At 38.5% G+C, this 20,752-nt stretch overlaps 2 protein-coding genes across 2 annotated transcripts in view; both read left to right on the top strand.

Moving 5' to 3' along the window:
* Positions 1 to 20,752, top strand: part of LOC127955913 (NACHT, LRR and PYD domains-containing protein 12) — a 389,353-nt gene that overhangs the window by 103,173 nt on the left and 265,428 nt on the right. The gene's annotated exons all lie outside the window — the stretch shown is intronic.
* Positions 1,630 to 14,624, top strand: LOC127955994 (gastrula zinc finger protein XlCGF57.1-like). The gene is made up of 3 exons (XM_052553731.1): positions 1,630 to 1,725; positions 2,315 to 2,471; positions 12,125 to 14,624. Exons 2-3 carry the CDS (start codon positions 2,387 to 2,389, stop codon positions 13,246 to 13,248), a joined length of 1,209 nt encoding a protein of 402 aa, XP_052409691.1. The 5' UTR covers positions 1,630 to 1,725; positions 2,315 to 2,386; the 3' UTR covers positions 13,249 to 14,624.

Here is a 20,752-nt window from a genome sequence, read left to right as displayed (position 1 = left end):
AACCAAAAACACACTTCTCTTGTGACATTTCGCTCTCGCTCTGATCAGTGAATTGCTCTGCTTTTTTTTTTGCTTTTTTTCTATGAATTGCTCTGCTCTACGGGAGCGCGCGCTCTTCCGGCAGACGTGCCCTCAGGACCCATATAAGGAAATTCCGCTCCATCTAACGTCACACAGACCCATGCTCGAAAAAAACTTTCAGACACTTGTGACAAACCGTTCAAATGTACAACTTAATTTTTTTAACTTTGTCCATGGTTAGCATGGGAATCCAACTCTTTAACAGTGTAAAAAACTCAGTATGCATGAAATAGCATTTCACCCCCCCTTTAATATAATAATCAAACCGCCTACCTGAAATGCAAACACTGAAGAAGTGTATTTGATTTTCGTTCACTTTAAGTTTATTTCAGTGAAAATAGCAGCTGTTGTTGTGCAATAGAACATTCAAAACAGGCTCATTAAAACACAAACACACACACATGAGATTAAATGTGTGTAGATCTTTACAAAATACACCTAGATTATAAAGCCTGTGAAAAGCACACAAGATAAAATGCACTTAAAAAATGCATAGATTGTTGACTGGGTTGAGCGAGCAGAGCAGTATCTCCAGAAAGCGCTCGGTGCTCTTCAGGAAATTTTAGCACTCCGATCCTCTCACATGCTCTGGCAATGCTCAAAATAAAACACATTTTGTTTGTTTCCAGATGTTTGACTTGCCTTACTTTGATTTTGTCAAGTAAACAGCAGCTTTAATTTTCTTCTCAACTTCTTGTGTTGACTTGTGTTGACTCCATTTCTACTACACACCACTGTTCCCCGCAGGTCTCCCGAGAAATTTGCTGCATGAGTCTGCGTGAGAATTTGGGGGTGTGGCGTGAGAGTGTGAGAATTGGGTCGATTTCGTGAGTCTCACGCTGAATGCGTGAGAATTGGCAGCTATGTAATATACTAATGTTTATATTTGATAAAAATATCACAAATTCTCTGGAGTTTATGAATTTAAAGCACTTCACATTTGGTTATATTCATATATAAGATTAGATATAAAGCTCGTCTGGATTGATGGCTCTTTAAAAAGAACTGTAAATAATCTCTTCAATTCTTCTTCTGTCTTAATATTTGTTTTCTAGTGTGATGTACAAGCACCAATAAGTAGAGCAGAGGTTAAAACCATCATAAAGCAACATTCACGTAAAATATGGCAGGAATATTGGAAGACAGTGGATACAGGACGTAATTTATACAGTTTACAAAATCAAGTAATCACAAGCATGAGGAAGAGCAGAAGCCCAAGGGACGAGATGTTACATCTTAGAATGAGTAACACTGGTTTAAATACAACAGAAATAAATGCACAAATGGATGAACGAACCATGACACTTGAGTATTTATTAGGGAACCATCTGGGAGAATAAACAATTTCATTAATTGCATTTCTGAAAAACACAGGGTTAAGTGAAAGAATTTAATAGGAGGGGTTTTTTTTTGGTGCATTTTTTCCCCTTTTCTCTACCTCTCATTTGACGTCATTCTAATACCCACAGTCCAGTCAGGTACGTGGCAGTAATGCACCTTTGAGATGAGTTGGCAACGGCCATTAAACGTAAAAGAAGAAGCGAAATCCTTTCTTTTTAGCGAACAAGACTTTTATTTTGGTTTGGCGATGTGACGTCATACGGTCGCGCCGCTCTACTGCGTCTGCGATTCGACTGAAGAAAGGTGTGTGTTTTTAATCATTTAAAAGTGGTTAAATCAATACATTCCGATAAGTGTATATAAATATGTGTAATGAAACTAGTACATAGTGTAAGATTGTAACGCTTTACCTAGTGACATATTATCTGTGACTAAAGCGCGAACACATAAGTAAACACGAAAGGTCCGTCTAATTTCTCTCATTATATCGTGAATCAGTTTATAATAAACACGATTTCAGTCACTTGCAACGAAGTACTAATAAGATGAACAGATCGTTTTAAACCTAACGCTTTAAAACCTTAAAATAGACTGCACGCTGCTCAAAACAGTGTAAATGCAATAATGACATTTAAAATAAACTGCAAACGTCTCCATGAAAATGTAATTTATTAAATATAAAATTGAGAAAATACCGAATAGAAATCTTAATGAACCTTCTATATATTGTATCACTTTATTCATTTGAGTTTTTATTATTCTTTATCTTAGGTCACCATTAACTCTCACCAGTGTGCTGACTAAGTTACTGAACTGGGGAACTGATTGATTGAACCCAGAGATTTAGTTACCATTTATTTTTTATTTTTTTTATCAATCTCATCTTAAACAGGACAAAGTGTCCAAACACACAGAAAAACTCCTGCTGAAGCGACAGCGATCCACATGACACTCTGTTATAAAGATGGCATTTATTAAAGAGGAGAGTGAAGACATTAAGATTGAAGAAGCATTCAGAGTCAAACATGAAGATACTGAGGAACAAACAGGTTGGTTTTCATTCTCAAAGCTGAACTCACTCATTTGATCCTTAATTAAATGTGCAGCTGTACAGAAATTAATGATATTTCTAAACCTGCGATTCTCAACTGGTTTGCCCATGGGACCCTCATTTCCACCCGGTCATGACCTTGCATGACACTTAAGGGTAGGGCTTGACGATATTGGGAAAAAATTACGTTGCGATATTTGATTTTTCTCTGATAAATATTGCGATATGAAATCTAATCAAATTTTTCCTTACAAACAAAAATGGGGTGAGCACACTTACATTCTCCCTTACGAAAAATAACCATGGTTTTATTATAGTAAAACTGTAGTAACCCATGGTTTTTTGGCGTATTGACTGCCATTTGTAAAACCACAGATTTACTACAAATACCATGGTTAAACTATGGTTAAAATAGCAAAACCATGGTTAATTTGTGGTTACCATAGTTTAACTACAGTAACCATGGTTTTTTGCTTTTATTTGTAGTAAAACCATGGTTAATTTCCGTAAGGGCTATTCTATTAAACATCAGAGTATTATTTAAATTAGAGTAAATTATTTGTTTGTAACTTTGTTAACAAATACTGTACAACTTTTGATTTCAACAATTAAGGCTATAGCCTAAATGTTGAAATTAACAATATTGTAGAAGTGCAGTTTAGTAATAGTAAATGTTAAATAATGTAGTTAAATAGTTTAATATATAGAACATCATTGTAAAGTGCTACAGATTTTTTTTTATACACCAATTCAGACGTCTCGTGAGTTCAGTGTTGGACGGGTCAGTTGAAAACAAAAAACAAAAATCAACACAGAAAACATTTTATCACTGGATAGTGATGTTCGACACCATCGGGTCAATTGATTTTGATTAATATGCGCGAGGGAGAAAGAGTAAGACAGCGATCGTGTTGTTTGAAGACGGTGAAGGTGAATATGTGATTCACTCACATATTTTTGAACATTGACTTTGTAGTGCACGATCCAAACTTAAATTTTTATTATTCATGAATGAAAACAGTTTGTAACAAGATATTGATGTAACATTTACGTGGTAATGCAATGTCTGATTTTAAAATGAGTTTTAAAGGATGAATTTTGAGATTTTAAGTTTTCAGTTGATATATAATTTCTGATAATTTCTAAAATGTGATAGAGAAAAAGGCAACAAAGAAGTCTTTATTTTTAAACAAAGGTCAAAATTCCTGTTATAAATGTAGATTTTTGAGGGTGCACTCTTGTCATAAATTAATCTATTACTTTTCCTACATAATTTTTTACAAAAAACATTGATAAAATATGTATTTGGGAGTCTTAGACCTTTCCAACCATATATAGTTTGTCAAGATTAGATTAGATTTAATTGTAATATACTGAAGTAAATGTAGGCGTCCCACAGAGCGGACGGGTGACAGTTAACAGGTTAAACCAATAGAAACCCTTTATAAGCAAACCTTAAAAATATTAGATCAAAAACCTATTAGCTATCGTCATTGGAATATTATTACTAAATATAATTTAATAAATTTTGATTAAAAACACTCAAAACTGCAACCATTAATAGTTGGTTTATCTTATCTTAGGTACTGCCCTTTTTTGTAAAAAAGAAAACAATTTAACAAAAAGGATGCATAATAATAAATACAATACATGTATTTTTTTTTTTTTGTATTATGATGCTCTGTCTACCTGCCAAGGGACTACGGATGAAAATTAGCTCTCTAGCTAACTCTGGCGCATTTACATTTTGAGTGTAAAACAAATAATTGTAATTAATGTGCATTGTTCCTTTTAAATAAACAAAAAAAGTAGTTTTACATGCATTCTAATAAATGTCTATTTGATGACCTCTGACAGAAAAAATTTTGGAGACGTACTGCAGATGAACAAGCACTCTTAAAAATACATCTTGTAAATGCAGACATTAAATAGACATCTCCGAGATGTAGATGTGTGATAAGCTTGAGTGCTTTACTGTCAGGTGATGGAGACTCCTTCTGTAGATCTTAATGGCACTAGTGTTGGGGTCCTCAAACGTTAGTCTGGAGACCTGCAGTGGTTCTCGAAGTCAGAAAAGTCATAATAATGTTAGAAGAATGTTCTCTGTTGTATATTTTCACTGCAATACAATAAGAAATGCCGCAGCAAAATCAGTCATTTTGATCGCAAAACTCAAATAATGTGTCAAATCCTGGTTGGACTGCCTAATGTTTGGTAGACCTATATGCTTACATAGTTGTTTTTTGTCATTTTATTATTTAGCCTACTGTTGATTTTCGGTAATAGTATATTTTCACTACAAAACAATAAGAAATGCCGCAAATTTTGAGAAAAGCGCAGCAAAATCAGTCATTTTAATCGCAAAAATTACAAAAAAGTAATGTCAAATCCTGGTTGGAATGCCTAATGTTTGGTAGACCTATATGCTTACATAGTTGTTTTTTGTCATTTTATTATTTAGCCTACTGTTGATTTTCGGTAATAGTATATTTTCACTACAAAACAATAAGAAATGCCGCAAATTTTGAGAAAAGCGCAGCAAAATCAGTCATTTTAATCGCAAAAATTACAAAAAAGTAATGTCAAATCCTGGTTGGACTGCCTAATGTTTGGTAGACCTATATGCTTACATAGAATGTTTTTTGTCATTTTATAATTAAGCCTACTGTTGATTTTCGGTAATAGTAGCTATAATATTGTTAAATTTATTTAATTAAATGGAGATTGGAGTAGACTAACTTACCTGTTAAATAAGCAAATTCAGGATTAATAGCTCCAGTTTAGGCCACAAGCAGGCAGGACATGGGTCCTGCTCCACCTCTAAAATTGACTAAATATCTAGGTCAGTGGTTCTTAAACTTTTCACAGAGTACCCCTTCAGAAAATATTAGGCTTTCCAAGAACCACCATTGTGACTAGCATTGACATGACTTGTGATGGGCATGGTGTTATAGACTTACTGTAATGCTTAAGGAGGGACACTGCAGGCAAAAACAGTTTTTTCATGCACCTGTCAGTTTTTAAATTTTAGGCTTTTTGGCTTTTCATAAAGTGTTTTTTCAGACTAATGGAAAAAAAACTTCCAAAAGACACCGTTAAGTATTTATTTTTATAGGACTTTATCTATTTGTGTCAATAGATTTCAATTACAATACATATTTGTAAAGGCCATTTTCGCAAAATGATTTTTTTTCACTGAGCCATAAATCTCCACTTCAGTAGCACGTACACACACCACACATTACATATTTACTCCTGTATATATTCCGAAGTTTTTTACAGAGGGATGTGTTCATATATAATTTTCTTGATTAAATACAACATTTTATTCCCCCCAAAATTGCATATTTAAACTTGTAATACAAAAAAAAAATATTTGCATTTATCAATGTAATCAATCAACTTCGTAAGTAAAGTGATAACTAGTAGTTTATTCACCTGCAGTGTCTCGCCTTAATCTGAAGGTTTAGCATGGCTCTGATAAAGCCAAACATAAATAAATGATTTTGTTTAAATTATTGTATGTTTAATCGCATCCTGAGTACCACCAATAGTGAGTCACAGCTGGAGAACCAATGATCTAACTTTGACATATCTATAACTTTCAAATGTAGCCCAACACTTGGCTCATGTTTTACTTTAGGTTAATAATGCTATAATTATAGGCTAAGGTTGTCTAATAAAGCAATAAGCCCTGCGAAGCTGTGTTTTCTGCTAAGCTTGGTCCAAAACTATAGACAAAGACCCATTGTGACATCTTGATTAATCCCTCTGCTTTACTTAAATGTATCAGTTTAATTTATTTTAATAACACCTGTGCTTACTTGACCTTTTTTAGATTGCTCACACATCAGACTTACTGACTAATGATCTAAGAAGAAGATGTCTCCTTCCTCTTCTGTCTTTATTTCTGTTCTTATGTCTGTGGGCAGTTTTTGAGTCCAGTGTTGATGTTAAATTATAATGACCTTGTTACATTGTGATGCAATATGTTAATCCATTTGGAAAGATATTTAATTTACGCCCCAACAGTTGGAGCTTGAAGTCGCGCTGGTATTAAATAATATTTTGAAGTTATTAAAAAAAAAAGGCATTAAAAGGTATTAAATTCAACTTAAGAAGTTCTGTATATACCCTGGATTAATTTTTCCAAACCCCTCCTTTGCATGATGCTAATCTGTGGTGATTGGCCTGATGACTCAGTCTGTTGTGATTAGTCTAATGGGTGCAGCGAATGTCTGAAATGGAACGCCCATCAACAATACTGGATTACTGCTTATCAAGTATTGAAGGTTTTATAGTTTATGAACGGATGACATGGCTTCAATATTCAAATACTCTGCAGAATATCTACATCTATAAAAGTGACTAGTACAGTCGTAAGAGGCAGAACATCATAGCAGTAAGTATAGTCTGATTAAACATCGCTTAATCTTTTGACGATCTGTCATACTCTGTACAATGGGGTGTGTAAATGGGAATTGCCTTCATTTCATCCACAAATGGAGAGGGTTCCATAATAACTTTGTCAAAGACACGCTTCAGTGGCTCGACAACATAATCTGTAAGAAAAAAAAGGGACATTACCAATTATTTATTACATTCTTCTAATATGTTTGTTTGAATAAATCCGCTTCACTAATTACTATATATATTGTCTTTTTTAATGCCCGTGTTTATCATTCCCTTTATAAGATTTCAGGAACACCATTTTGTACACCACAAGTCCTGTTGATGTTGTGGCTTGTTCTTGGTTTCCATTTTTGTTATGATGAATCACAGCAAGGTACAATCTACAAGAACATGACCGACATTAATTGAAACGACATTAATTGAAAGCCCCATTACAATGTTTTTATAACTTTCTTTAAAGCTGTATAGACCATTTACGCAAAAACCGGAAACACGTCAACGAAGCATAATCCCAGTTCCAGTGTGAGCTTTGTTGGCGAAGAAATGGCAGCTAGAGTATTTTCGACGAGCCTGAGTTATCTTCCGAAGTTCACCAATGCCGATGTGGTGAAGAGTGTGGAGGTGCATTCGTCCACTAAAGGGAACAAATTGGACAAGGGATATAAATTCTTCCACGAAGAGTTTATCCACAATTACCAAGGTAAGCTTTAGCTAGCTTTAGCCATAGCCGTATCACCGGTTATAACTCTGTTAACGTTAACTGTAAATCTTGGGTGTTACAAATTTGTAATATAAGGTATAACACATCGTAGTGAAAATGTTGTGTGTATGTTTAAGTGAGAAGGCATGAGATTAACATAACAATCAGTAATTTGGTGAAGCTGTACTAGGTAAATGTGAAATGTTACTGACATTGTCTTTTAATGTTGTGTATTTCTATGTGAGATAAAACGTAATGTTTTCTTATTGCATGCGGTTATAGTATCAAATATACTCCAGGGACAGGTGGTAGTGAGAGGTAGATGCTTCAGGTCAATGAGATAGCGAGGAGCCTCAAAAACTGGAAGTTTGACTATAGACAGACAGAATGCCGGTTGGCAAAATTTGCCCGTTCTTGCGTGTTCACTCTTCTTGCTGCGGTTGCGGCATTTTCTTCACTTACTATTATTTTACTGAAAGTAGGGTGACCAGACATCCTCTTTTTCCCGGATATGTCCTCGTTTTTGATGCCTATATAATAAAATAACATTGAACGTACATGAAATGTAATCATATTTGCATTATCATATTGCTATTACCAACTCAAATCTAGTCACCCTACTGAAAGTTTCCTGTTATTATGAACATTGATGTAGCAACATAAGTATGACTTAATTCCAACCTATTTAATTTATTGTGTCTAGATATCGCTGGATGCAGAAAGTGCCAACCTGAAAGCTTTCTCCTGCAGTCGTGCGGCTGGTAAAGGATTCTGCAATCACATAGTTGCCATCTTGTACCAGACCGCACATAATTCACAGCTGGGTCTGCAGGCTGTTCCACTCTCCCTGGCCTGCACAAGTGGCTTGCAAAGATGGCACAGACCAAGAACACAGGTGAGTTTGTCATTATGATTTAAGAATCGATGTGTATGTATAAAAACTGTAAATTATTATGAATACACCCCCAGTAGTGACTACAGACTGTAATTGCTTTTTGTCTTTTACTTTTAAGGGACCATCCTGAACCGGTTAGTGAGCGGGTGGTGCAAAAGCCTTGAGGTCCACTCTGTACAAGGCATATACAGGTGATTAACTTTTTTTTTTTTTTTATGTTATGACTAAAATGCAGTAACCAGTATGGTTACTGCAGATATAATGAATTAAATTTAAATATAGTTATGCACTCATGTCTAACTTTACTTTTGTGTGACCAATAATCTCGTGTTTCTCTTGTCTAGGAACACTGCCAGATCCATTTGATGGCAACAAGTGCATCCCCAACTTCTCATGTCTGTTGTATTGGATGGGGTTTCTGAGATGGAGCTGATGCCATCTATATTGGGGTCTTTCCCTCATGGCGGAAATGAAAGAGAAATTGGATATATATTATAACACATACATGAATGCATACCTTGAATTAGACTAATCTTGTCTTTACCAATCAGTTTGTCTTGCTGTTAATGAACTGTAATGTTATTTTTATTGTAAATGTTTGATGTTATTTGAGTTGCTATTAATCAGTTGATGTTACCATACCAAAAAATTAAATGCACAATTTTGACCAAAATTCTTTTATTCATCTATTTTTTTAGTGAAATCAAAGTCACATTTCAACAGAAAATATTAAGAATATAACAATTATATTTAATTAGAAAAAAAAAAGAATATATATATATATATATATGAAATTTGGTGTAGACACATATTTGGTCATCTGACGAACAGTATCGGCTGAAGAGAGTAGGGGGTGGTAGACCAGTGTTTTGCAACTTGGCTTCTAAGTCATGGATGTAATCCAAAGCCTCATCCAGAGCACCTTTAAAGATAAAGAAATTAAAAACCATTCTTAACATTTATGCTACCTTTCAACACAACATAGTAATCATGTTTTAAAAAGTATTTTAAGTATTTAATTACAAATTGCATTTTATTTTTGTTAAGGATGACAAATGACAAAGTATTAAAATAGGGGAGAGTGGAGCACAACCTAACACGGGGCCAGTTGTAACACTTGGTTTAAATACTTCCACACATGCTAGTATGATGAAAGTTAGTGTATTTACTAGAGCTGCCACATCAGTAAATTCTTTCATTATTTAAAAAAAATTACATTATTTTATATGAACATTTACTAATTTTATTTTGAGAAAATATTTTAAGATTTCTTTTTTTTTTATTATTAGTTCAGATTACAATTTAAACTATTATATGGTCATCTTATTAAATTAATTTGGGTAAAAATAAATACTCTAAACCCAAAGTAGGTTTACAAAAATGGAGAAAGTCAAAGGCGTTATGTTGTGCCCCGCTCTGCCCTACTGCCCATCCCTTGCCCCTTACAGCTAGACAGCATGAGACTGTTACATATGTAGGCTACCGTTAGTTGAATTTCGTGAACAGTTTATATTATAAATATTCATTTGTTCAGGTAGAAATGCATTTATCCAATGACGGTACACATAGTTGACTAGTGTTAACTAAACACATTATGAACAATCTTACCTGCAGGTGGGTGTGTCACGTAGTCGTGATCCATCCTTACTGCCTTAGCCACAATGTTGCTATCTTCACAGCATAGCTGGACTGACTCCCTTATCAAAGTACTAGTAAAGTTGTTCCAAGGGATAATAATAATAATTTTGGTTAAGTGTCTTGCTCAGGGACACATTGGTGTCTCACAGTGGATTTGAACTCGGGTCTCTCACACCAATGGCATGTGTCTTATCCACTGCGCCAACATTATTTTGGATAGCCAGGGACACTGCATTGTTAGAAACTATTGTCAGTAATGGGATTGTCGTAAGTGTGCACATTCTTGAGGTGGTTGGCCAGTGAAGTCCACTCTTTAACCTTCTCTGGTCCTGATGTGGAGGAAGTGGCACACCAAAAAAACATGATTTCCGATGCTATGCTGCCACTTTCCAATCAATCCACATTTTTTATTTTTAGGGTGTATTCATACTAGGCACGGTTTCCTTGAACTGAGCTCGAGCGTGATTAGCCTCCTCCCCCACTGTCCTGTACTCACACTTGCACTAAACTTTCCAGACCGAAACACACTTGCGTCAAGTGTGAAATAACAGAGAAACCCACCTTGGCTAAAATTCTGCCCAATTAATTGAATTAATGTTGTGCCTTGATTTTCACTTGTAAGTAACGTTATCCGAGAATTATTGGTATCCACTGAAGTTTAACCTTCAGTCTGCTTGTTATGGTCAAAAAAAAAAAAAAAACACACCTTAAAACAGTTGTATCATTGTATGCAGTTGCCTAAATGAGACAGTCCATGATCACTAGATTTTTTTTACAGGTGTCACTATACCGATTTAGCAACCAAATGTTTATAATGTGGAAGTTACTGCCTTTTGCCTTGGTGTGATTTCTCACGTTTTGCAGACAATGCAAAAGCAGAGTACATTAACTTCAAAGTAGGAGTAAAAAATCAAGTTAGAGCTCACAATTTATTTATGTAGATAATTTTCGATACCAAATCATCTCATTGTTAAATTTCCAGTGTTCTACCTATAATTAATTTGGCTGGACAAGTAAAAAACTGTACAGTCGTTTTTCTCAGTTGCACACTCTAGCGAGTTCAGGTCTTTTGCTTTTGTAGAGCAGTATTGCTGTGCATGTCCATAAGTGTGTAGCTTTCATACTTGGCAGGTGGGAACGTAACTATTCTTCAACGTGTGATTATATAATTTTCATACACAATACACAATCAATAAAATAATACACACTTAACGAACTTATGGCTTACCTGGGGAGTGCATGCATATCTCCAGTTACAGCAATCTTTCCTCTGTTTTGTAACTTCTGTATTAGGTTTCGCTGTTCACGTATATACAATTTCTGCAATGTCTCTGGAATGTGTTGTACTGGTAAATGTGTAACTCCATGGCCTTGCAAATTTATGAATGTGGAACATTAAAAGTATATTTATAAAAAATATTAACTATTTTCATGTTATGAAAAAAAAAATATTTATATTGCATTGTTTATTGATTTACTACAGGCATATTTTTGTTTAGTTGGATGAATGATCATCCATTAAAAAAAGTTGCTGCTGATAAGAGGAGGTTTCCGATGGGTGTAATTCCAACTATGGCCTGGCTCTGCCTGTGCATGTGCAAAAGAAATGGCTTTGATTTGCAAATTAACTTATGGATGTGTATTAATTATGACATTAAAGATTCACGTAAAACAGAGTCGCATGGGTTGAAAGTTGAGTCATGTGGTTCTGTCTCGAATTTTCTGATTCTTCCTCTTCCAACTGAAAACCAGTCTGAAACCAGGAGTCTTTATAGGTGTTGATGAGAACAGTAAATCCTAGGAGGTTGATGTGGTTATAGTGCCAATAGTCAGTTGCCTGTGAGCTAAAAAAAAAAAAAAAAAAAGCAACATACAATTCTGACTTTTTTTGCTTGAAATGACATCACCGGAGATATCCGGTCCAAAATCTGTGGCCATTTATTAAAATTGAAAGCTTTGTGCCATTAAAATAAGATTAACTTGTATTGTTCTCTTTTTACTTTAGACATCATGCTCCTGAAAGAGGAAAGTGAAGAACTAACTGAAGTGGAAGGCATAGATCCATATGAGAAACATGATTTTATTGGAGAAAGTTTTTATAGTTGCTCACAAACTAAACAGATTGTGCAAAACAAAGCTCAAAAGACGGGAGATTTAACCTGCCAACAGTGTGGAAAGAGTTTCACTAAAAAAGGAAGCCTTAAAGACCACATGAGAATTCACACCGGAGAGAAGCCTTACTCCTGCCAGCAGTGTGGAAAAAGTTTCACTAGAAGTGGAACCCTTCAAAGGCACAATAGAGTTCACACTGGAGAGAAACCTTACACCTGCCAACAGTGTGGAAAGCGTTTCTGTGAAAAAGGAAACCTCAAATGCCACATGAGTGTTCACATTGGTGAGAAATATGAAAAACTAAATGAAATTAAAGACAAAGATCAGCCTGAAAAACCTTTTACTGGAGAAAGTTTTAGTTGCTCACAAACTAAACTGACAACACAAAAGAAAGCTCAAAAGACAGGAGATAGAAGTCATTTCACCTGCCAACAGTGTGGAAAAAGTTTCTTTGAGAAAGGAACCCTTAACAGGCACATTAGAATTCACACCGGAGAGAAGCCTTACTCCTGCAAACTGTGTGGAAAGAGTTTTACTGATACTGGAAACTTTAATTCTCACATGAGAATTCACACCGGAGAGAAGCCTTACTCCTGCAAACTGTGTGGAAAGAGTTTCTTTCGAAAAGGAAACCTAGAGAGCCACATGAGAATTCACACTGGAGAGAAACCGTACACCTGCCAACAGTGTGGAAAGAGTTTTAGTCAACAAAGAAACTGTAATTTTCACATGAAAATTCACACCGGAGAGAAGCCTCACTCCTGCAAACTGTGTGGAAAGAGTTTCATTCAAAAAGGAAGCCTAAAGAGACACATGACAATTCACAATGAGAAACCGTTCACCTGCCAACAGCATGGGATGAGTTTTAGTCAAAAAAGAAACCTCAAAGGCCACATAAGTGTTCACACTGGAGAGACATGTAAAGAAGTAACTGAAATGGAAGACAAAGATCAGTCTGACAAACATGATTTTACAAGAGAAATTTCTTTTGAGCTCTCTTTTGTGAAGTCTGTTTAGTTTGTGCGAAACTAAACAGACTTCACCAAAGAGAGCTCAAAAGATGGTAGCTACAAGTAATTTCACCTGCCAACAGTGTGGAAAGAGTTTCAGATGCATAATATCCCTTAATAACCACACAAAAATTAACTTGAGAGCAGTTTAAAATGTTCTCAGTGTGAAAGGGGTTTCACAGCCAGGAAACTCTGCAACAGTCATGTAATAAGAAAGAAGCCTTTCACTTGCTGTCACTGTGAAAAATCTGGCTCAGGCAAAGCAAAAACCTTAGGATTAACATGAGAAGTCACAGTGAAGAAAAACCCTTTCACGTGTCAACACTGAGTAAAAATTTAGGCCTGAAGAAAACTTCACAGATTTGGTGTAAACAGAAAATAATAACAAAACACAGAAATGGTGAAAGCAGGCCCAGAACTCTTTATTCATGATACCTCCTTGACCATAGTTGGTCATAACAAATAACTTCATTAATTTAGCAACAAAAAAAAAAAAAAAATTCTTACATACCTGACTTACATAAGTTTTTGTTTAAACTCTTCAGTGCACACTAGGTGAAGACCATATTATTATACTTATAAAGTTGTTTGGAAGGAAAAGAGATGCTCCTCCTATTGTTCAACCTCTGTTTACCTTGTCTAATTGGTCAGTGCTACAGGAACCGGAAACTTTTTCCATCTATTATCCTGAAGCTGTTTGTGACCATCAGGGGTGCTTCATTGGCCCCTACGTGGCCAATGAAGCACTAAATAAACAGATTTATTTTTTGAAGATGTACTTAGGTTTCCTTTTTTACCATTTCGGGTCCTAAAAGCCAGTGTCATCCTCCATAACATCTGCCTTGGGGTTGGTGACATCATGGCCCCAGAGAATGAGCACGAGGAGGAGATGGCTGAGGAGGAGGATGAAGGGGAGGATGCTTTGGAGACAGTCAGTGGTGCTCTATGGTGTGACCAGCTGTCTGCCCTTGAGGAGGTACCTATTTGAAGAAAATGGGTATCTATTTGTTACGGCCAAGTAAGAGAATTGTAAAACTATGTCTAAGATAAAAATGGAACGGACCATAAAATTGTTTTGCATAGATGTACTTTATGGTTTGATTTGAGAGTGCAAGTCAATTTAAATTTTTTTCTTCCCTTTCTGAAAACATCTCAGTGACATGACAGCAAGCTCCTATGTAGCCTGTGTGTTAACTTAGTTTTATTGAATATTATTATGTGGAATAGGTTTACAGCAAAGTGTCTTAAGTGATTCTTTATCAATTGTAGTAAGAGGTGTAATACAATGATTTAATAAGAAAGATTTGCATCAATATCGTGTTTAATTTGTGATCATCTTAGCACTTGATTATTATTGTATAATAAACCTGGCATTGTGACTGACTCTGGAGTAATTTGTTTCTCTTTTGTAAGTCATTTTGGATAAAAGCTTCTTATGCATAACCGGTATTATAATATATAATAATAATAGTTATTTTTATTATTATTTTAATTTATAGGCTAAATAAATGAGTGCAATGCTTTATTTTTAAATAACCTTTTACAGTTTTGGAAATGTGTTTTGTGTACTATTCTTTCTTAACATGAAGACTTATTTTGATGATTTTATTATACTAAGCTTACCCCCCCAGATTTAGATGCTTGCTTCACTGTTAATGTTATCATTAAATAATTAGTCCTATCATAACATTGCATTCCGTTAGAGAGCAAAGGAATGACAAAATGGAATAACTGGCACATTATTCGTTTTGCTTCTCTCGAAACTCCTTTTTTTTCTTAGAAAATTTATATAATTTTCTATTCTCATTTTGAGCATTTATTTAGGCTATAAAACACGGGCAGCGGGGTCTTATCCTACTGGTGATTAATGTAAAGTAAACACTAAATACAGTGTTGGGAAGTTGTGGTGGTTTTCTGTGAACATACACTCAAGATTTTATGATGTTCCGTTATTTTGTTTTATGTCTATTATATTTATGTTGGTTATGTTTTATGTGAACAAATTCCAGCATTACAGAATTGAGTTCCCTTTCAGTCGGTCACGTTCGACTTTACGAATGGGATCTAGCCCAATCACCTTCGAGTGCTACAAAACGAGCCAATGGTACACAAAATACCTTGGTCTGCGGGATTTGCATTGCGAGCTCTGCAAATTTCTGCAAATTTCTTTCACAAAAGAGATATGGGCCGATTTGCGTCTTTTTAAATATGTAATTTCGCCCGTGTGTTTTTGGGTGCGGGCGATACATCGCTCCTCGTGACAGCCACGATCACTGTGTCATGTGTCTGTGCTTCCAGCACGCAGAGACTGCGTTCGTGGAAGGCTCATGTTCTCATTGCGGGGACATGACCATCTCGGCGTTGAGATCGAGAATCAGGGCTGGATGATTGGTTCCTGGTGGCTGCTCATGCAGATGCACCCCCTCTGGTTCCTTTCTTTGCGGTAGTGCACCAGGAAGTAACCAGTTCATGGAAGGCACCTTTAAAAGCACGAGGGCAGTGCTGACCCAGGGATTTTGCAGGAGGTGCGCACTGCTACCGACCTCCGGGGCTGTCTGCTTCACCATGCTGCCCCACCGTGGGTATGCCTGTAGTCCCCTTGATCCCGCTGGGTCGGTTTCTGGGAGCCTGGCTAGAGCTCCCCAGGTCTTCCCGGTGGCTCATCCGGACGCTCAGGCTCGGCTACGCGATTCGGTTCACCCGGCGTCCCCCCAGATTTCGGGGTGTTAGTGCGACGATGGTGGGCAAGGATGGCCCTGTCATGTGCATGGAGGTTGCGACCTTGCTGGCAAAAGGCGTGATAGAGCCGGTCCCTCCAGCCAACATGAAGTCCGGCTTTTACAGCCCTTACTTCATAGTACCCAAGAAGACAGGTGGGTTATGGCCAATCCTGGACTTGCGTGCCTTGAACCGAGGTCTGCACAGACTCCCGTTCAAGATGCCAACGTCCGAGCGCATTTTTGAATGCATTCGTCCGAAGGATTGATTTGCAGCGATCGACCTGAAGGACGCATACTTCCATGTCTCCATTCTTCCTTGACACATACCATTTCTTCGGTTTGCTTTCCAGGGCCAGGCATATCAGTACAAGGTTGTCCCATTCGGGTTTGCCTGTCTCCCCACGTCTTTACGAAAGTCACAGAGGGAGCCCTGGCTCCTCTCAGGGAACAAGGTGTCCGTATCTTCAATTACCTCGACGACTGGCTCATCCTAGCTCACTTTCGAGAGCGGTTGTGCGAGCACATGGATCTGGTGCTCAGACACCTCGCCCGACTGGGTCTTCAGGTCAATTTGGAAAAGAGCAAGCTCTCCCTTATGCAAAGGATCACTTTTCTCGGTATGGAAATAGACTCGTCGCCCTGTTCGCGCAGCTTACGAACGAGCGTGCACAGCCACTGCTGAATTACCTGAGACGATTCGAGGGCAAGAGAGCGGTTCCACTGAAACCGCTTCAGAGGCTCCTCGGGCATATGGTGTCCGCGGCAGCCGTCATACCACTCGGGTTACTCCATATGAGACCACTTCAACACTGGCTTCATGACCGAGTCCCGAGATGGGCATGGAAACAGGGCACGCTCCGAGTGACCATCACTCCGGCCTGCCTCCGAAACTTCACTCCGTTGTTGGACCCCTCGTTTCTACAGGCCGGCGTGCCCCTAGAACCGGTGTCCAGACATGTTTTTGTGTCAACAGATGCCTTTGCCACGGGCTGGGGGTGCCATGTGGAACGGGCATGCCCCGGGGAATGGAGACTCCACCCCCAGTTGGTTCAGCTGATTTGGGACAATTCAGAAACGCTCAGGTAGACTTGTTTGCCTCTCCAGAAAATTCCCACTGCCAGTTGTTTTACTCCCTGACCGAGGGCACTCTCGGCACGGACGCCCTGGCACATAGCTGGCCGCTGAGCCTGCGCAAGTATATGTTTCCCCCAGTGAGCCTTCTTGAACAGATGTTGTGTGAGATCAGGGAGGACGAGGAGCAGGTCCTCATGGTTGCGCCTTTTTGGCCCGGCTGGACCTGGTTCCCCGAACTTGTACTCCTCGCGACAGCCCCTCCCTGGCCAATTCCTCTGAGGAAGGACCTTCTTTCTCAGAGATTGGGCACCCTCTGGCACCCACGTCCTGATCTGTGGAACCTACATGTGTGGGTTCTGGACAGGTCATGGAAGGTTTAGGTACCTTGCCACCACAGGTGGTAGCTACCATCACTTCAGCTAGAGCCGTGTCCACCAGACACACCTATGCTTTGAAGTGGAACCTCTTCGTCACTTGGTGTTCTTCACGGCGCGAGGACCCCTAGAAATGTCCGATTGGGTCAGTGCTTTCCTTTCTACAGGAGGGGTTGGAACGAAGGCTGTCTCCTTCCACCCTCAAGGTCTATGTGGCCACCATTTCAGCTCACCATGACCCTGTTGAAGGTAAGTCTCTGGGGAGGCACGATCTGATCATCAGGTTCCTGAGAGGAGCAAGGAGGCTTAATCCGCCTCGCCCTCAGCAAGTCCCTTCTTGGGACCTTGCAGTGATTCTATCGGCACTGTAGAGGGCTCACTTCGAACCCTTGCTTTCAGTTGAATTAAAGTTTTTATGTTTAAAAACTGCACTCCTGACTGCTCTGACTTCGATGAAGAGGGTCGGGGACCTGCAGGCACTTTCAGTTGACGAAGCGTGTCTGGAATTTGGGGCGGCTAACTCTCACGTTATCTTGAGACCCGGCCTGGGTACGTGCCCAAAGTTCCCACCACTCCTTTTAGGGATCAGGTGGTGAACTTGCAAGCGCTGCCCCTGGAGGAGGCAGACCCAGCCCTGGCGCTGCTCTGTCCAGTACGTGCGCTCCGCAACTATGTGGACAGAACTCAGTGCCTTAGGAACTCAGACCAGCTCTTTGTCTGTTACGGAGGCCAGCAGAAGGGAAAGGATGTCTCCAAGCAGAGTTTATCCCACTGGATAGAGGATGCTATTGTCCTGGCTTATCCGGCTCAAAACCTGCCATGCCCCATAGGGAGGAGAGCTCACTCAGCTAGGAGTGTAGCTTCCTCCTGGGCGCTGTAGAGCTGAGGGCTGGGCGGCACCTAACACATTCGCAAGATTTTATAATCTCCGTGTAGAGCCTGTGTCCTCCCGGGTACTCGCTGCTATCACTCACACGGGTTGTTGGAAGACAGGCATATGGCATTTTGTAAGGGACCCCATTCGTAACGTCGAATGTGACCGACTGAAAGGGATCGTCTTAGTTACGTATGTAACCCTCGCTCCCTGAAGGAGGGAACGGAGACGTTACGTCCCCTTGCCACATTGCTGTCCCGCTGAATGGCCAGGTCGCTGGCTCGTCTCCTCAGCGAAGACTTGAATGCGAGTTGCTCACGTTGCTCCTTATATACCCGCTCTGCGGGGCGGAGCTCGCGATGCAAATCCCGCAGACCAAGGTACTTTGTGTACCATTGGCTCGTTTTGTAGCACTCGAAGGTGATTCGTAACGTCTCCGTTCCCTCCTTAAGGGAACGAGGGTTACATACGTAACCAAGACGTTCCCCTCGTGTCATTTTGTACTTTAATTGTTTAAAAGACACCTGAGTGTTTACACTGGCAAGACTTAAAACACATTCAAATAATGCAGTCACAAATGCCAGACAACTTAGTTTTTATCATACCTTCCCTGTTTCTAAGCTTTCTTCTACGTATGTTGAAACAGTAAGCCTGCCCTTTCCTGTTCTCATGCTAGAGTTATGTGTGCTGCATTTTGATTGTTTCTTATTGCAGACTGATGAGAGAGGCAAAGAAACACTTCCAGCAGTTGAAATTTTATGAATCCAACCCAGTGTCACAGCATTTCATGAGTCACAAAATTTTAATCTATTGATTCGTGTTCATGGACTGCACTGCCACGGTTCACGTGAAACAATGTGAAACCAGACCTCACACCAATCAAAAGCATATTTACACTATCGGAATCGTTCCCCATCACCTATACTGTGCACTAGTGGCCATTAACTGTACAGGAAATACTACACTGTGAACAAGTGACTGATCTCAGCTGGCTCTTCCGCTTCAGATTCTAGAGAGCATTTGATTGGTCAGAAGATTTGATGAGATGTAGTATAATGTGACATCAGAATTTGTTGTGCCGTTTTGGTGGAAGAGATGAACTGCAAGCTTTGAATGCTTATATCTTCTTAAAGGTTTTTTTATTTTCACTATTTTGGAGCACACTGCCTAATAGATAACCATTTGATGCTAACAACCAAAAAACATAAATTTAGATTTCATGGGGACTTCAGATCTTCTTCGTATTTGTAAAACTAGAAATTATTGAGGATTTTTCGCTTATCTTGGGGAGGCTATTCCAAAAAGCAGGGCCTCAAAAGACAACTAAAAAGACCAGAAAAAGGAGAATGACAGGAATTTTTACAGACACACGTGTCAGGAATTCCCTTAAGGGTGAGCAGGAGAAGAAATCCTGTCCAAAGTAAAATGAAAGATCTTTGGTATAAAAAAAAAGGGAGAAAATGGCCAAAAACAGGAAATAAGTACACAAAAGAAAATGAGGATGAGACTATGGAGTAAGAATTTAATTCACCAGAGGAGCAGAGGAGAACAAAACCTCTTCCTCAAATGTAATGAAAAAGGTCTCTGCAGAAAAGGAAAAATAAGAAAAGAAAGAAGTGTACAAATGAAAATGATGAGGAAAGTGAGGAAGAGGAAGAATACTGCATTGCCTGCCTGGAGATGGCTGTCTTGTCAGTCCTGGGAATACTTGTTTAACATTTTAATTAACCTTTTCGCACGTAAGTTCTAAAATAGTCAGACCAGCAGTCTGGTGTGAGTTTTTTTCTGCGACCATTATTTTGCAATCAGTCGCGTTTTAATTTCCATGGAGACGCTTGAACCTTGTCATGTGACATTTCAGTCAAAATGGCGCGCACACGATGGATAACCGTCTGCAGGTGAGTAGCTTGAATATTTCGCTTTATTTAATTTTTTTATTCAAAACCTCTCAAATAATTTGTTAGCGTGTACCGACTATGGTTGAAATGGTTCTGTTTGCTGCCCCCCACCTCCACTGCTGTGAACTTCGCTTGCACATGGTACTTTGCATCTCCCCCAGAACAGCCGCATGACAATCGGTGCATCTCCCCAAGAAACGCCGCGTGACAATCGGTGAGTATTAGTATTTAGTTGTTAATTTTATTCTAAAGCATCAAGAATTATTTACAAGCATGCAATAAATATGAATAAAGATTTTATGTCATAAAAATTATCTTGTAAAACGGGTCGCTCAAAAATGTGGTCGTTCATGTCATTACGATTTGTTTGTCTGTTTTGCATAAGTTATTGCAAAAATGTTCCATAATCCGTGCATTCAGGAGGTTCAGTTGAATTGATACGTTATACATAACGTGAATATACCAAAGCACATATTTGACGTTAAATCAGTTTTCTTGTTTGTTTTAGTATATTGCTCACCGAGTTTTATATCTCTCAATTGCAAAGCACATCAATTGCAAAGCAAATCAA

This window comes from Carassius gibelio, chromosome B4, assembly GCF_023724105.1.
Source record: "Carassius gibelio isolate Cgi1373 ecotype wild population from Czech Republic chromosome B4, carGib1.2-hapl.c, whole genome shotgun sequence".
Taxonomy (NCBI): domain Eukaryota; kingdom Metazoa; phylum Chordata; class Actinopteri; order Cypriniformes; family Cyprinidae; genus Carassius; species Carassius gibelio.
This window is presented reverse-complemented; position numbering and strand designations above follow the sequence as displayed.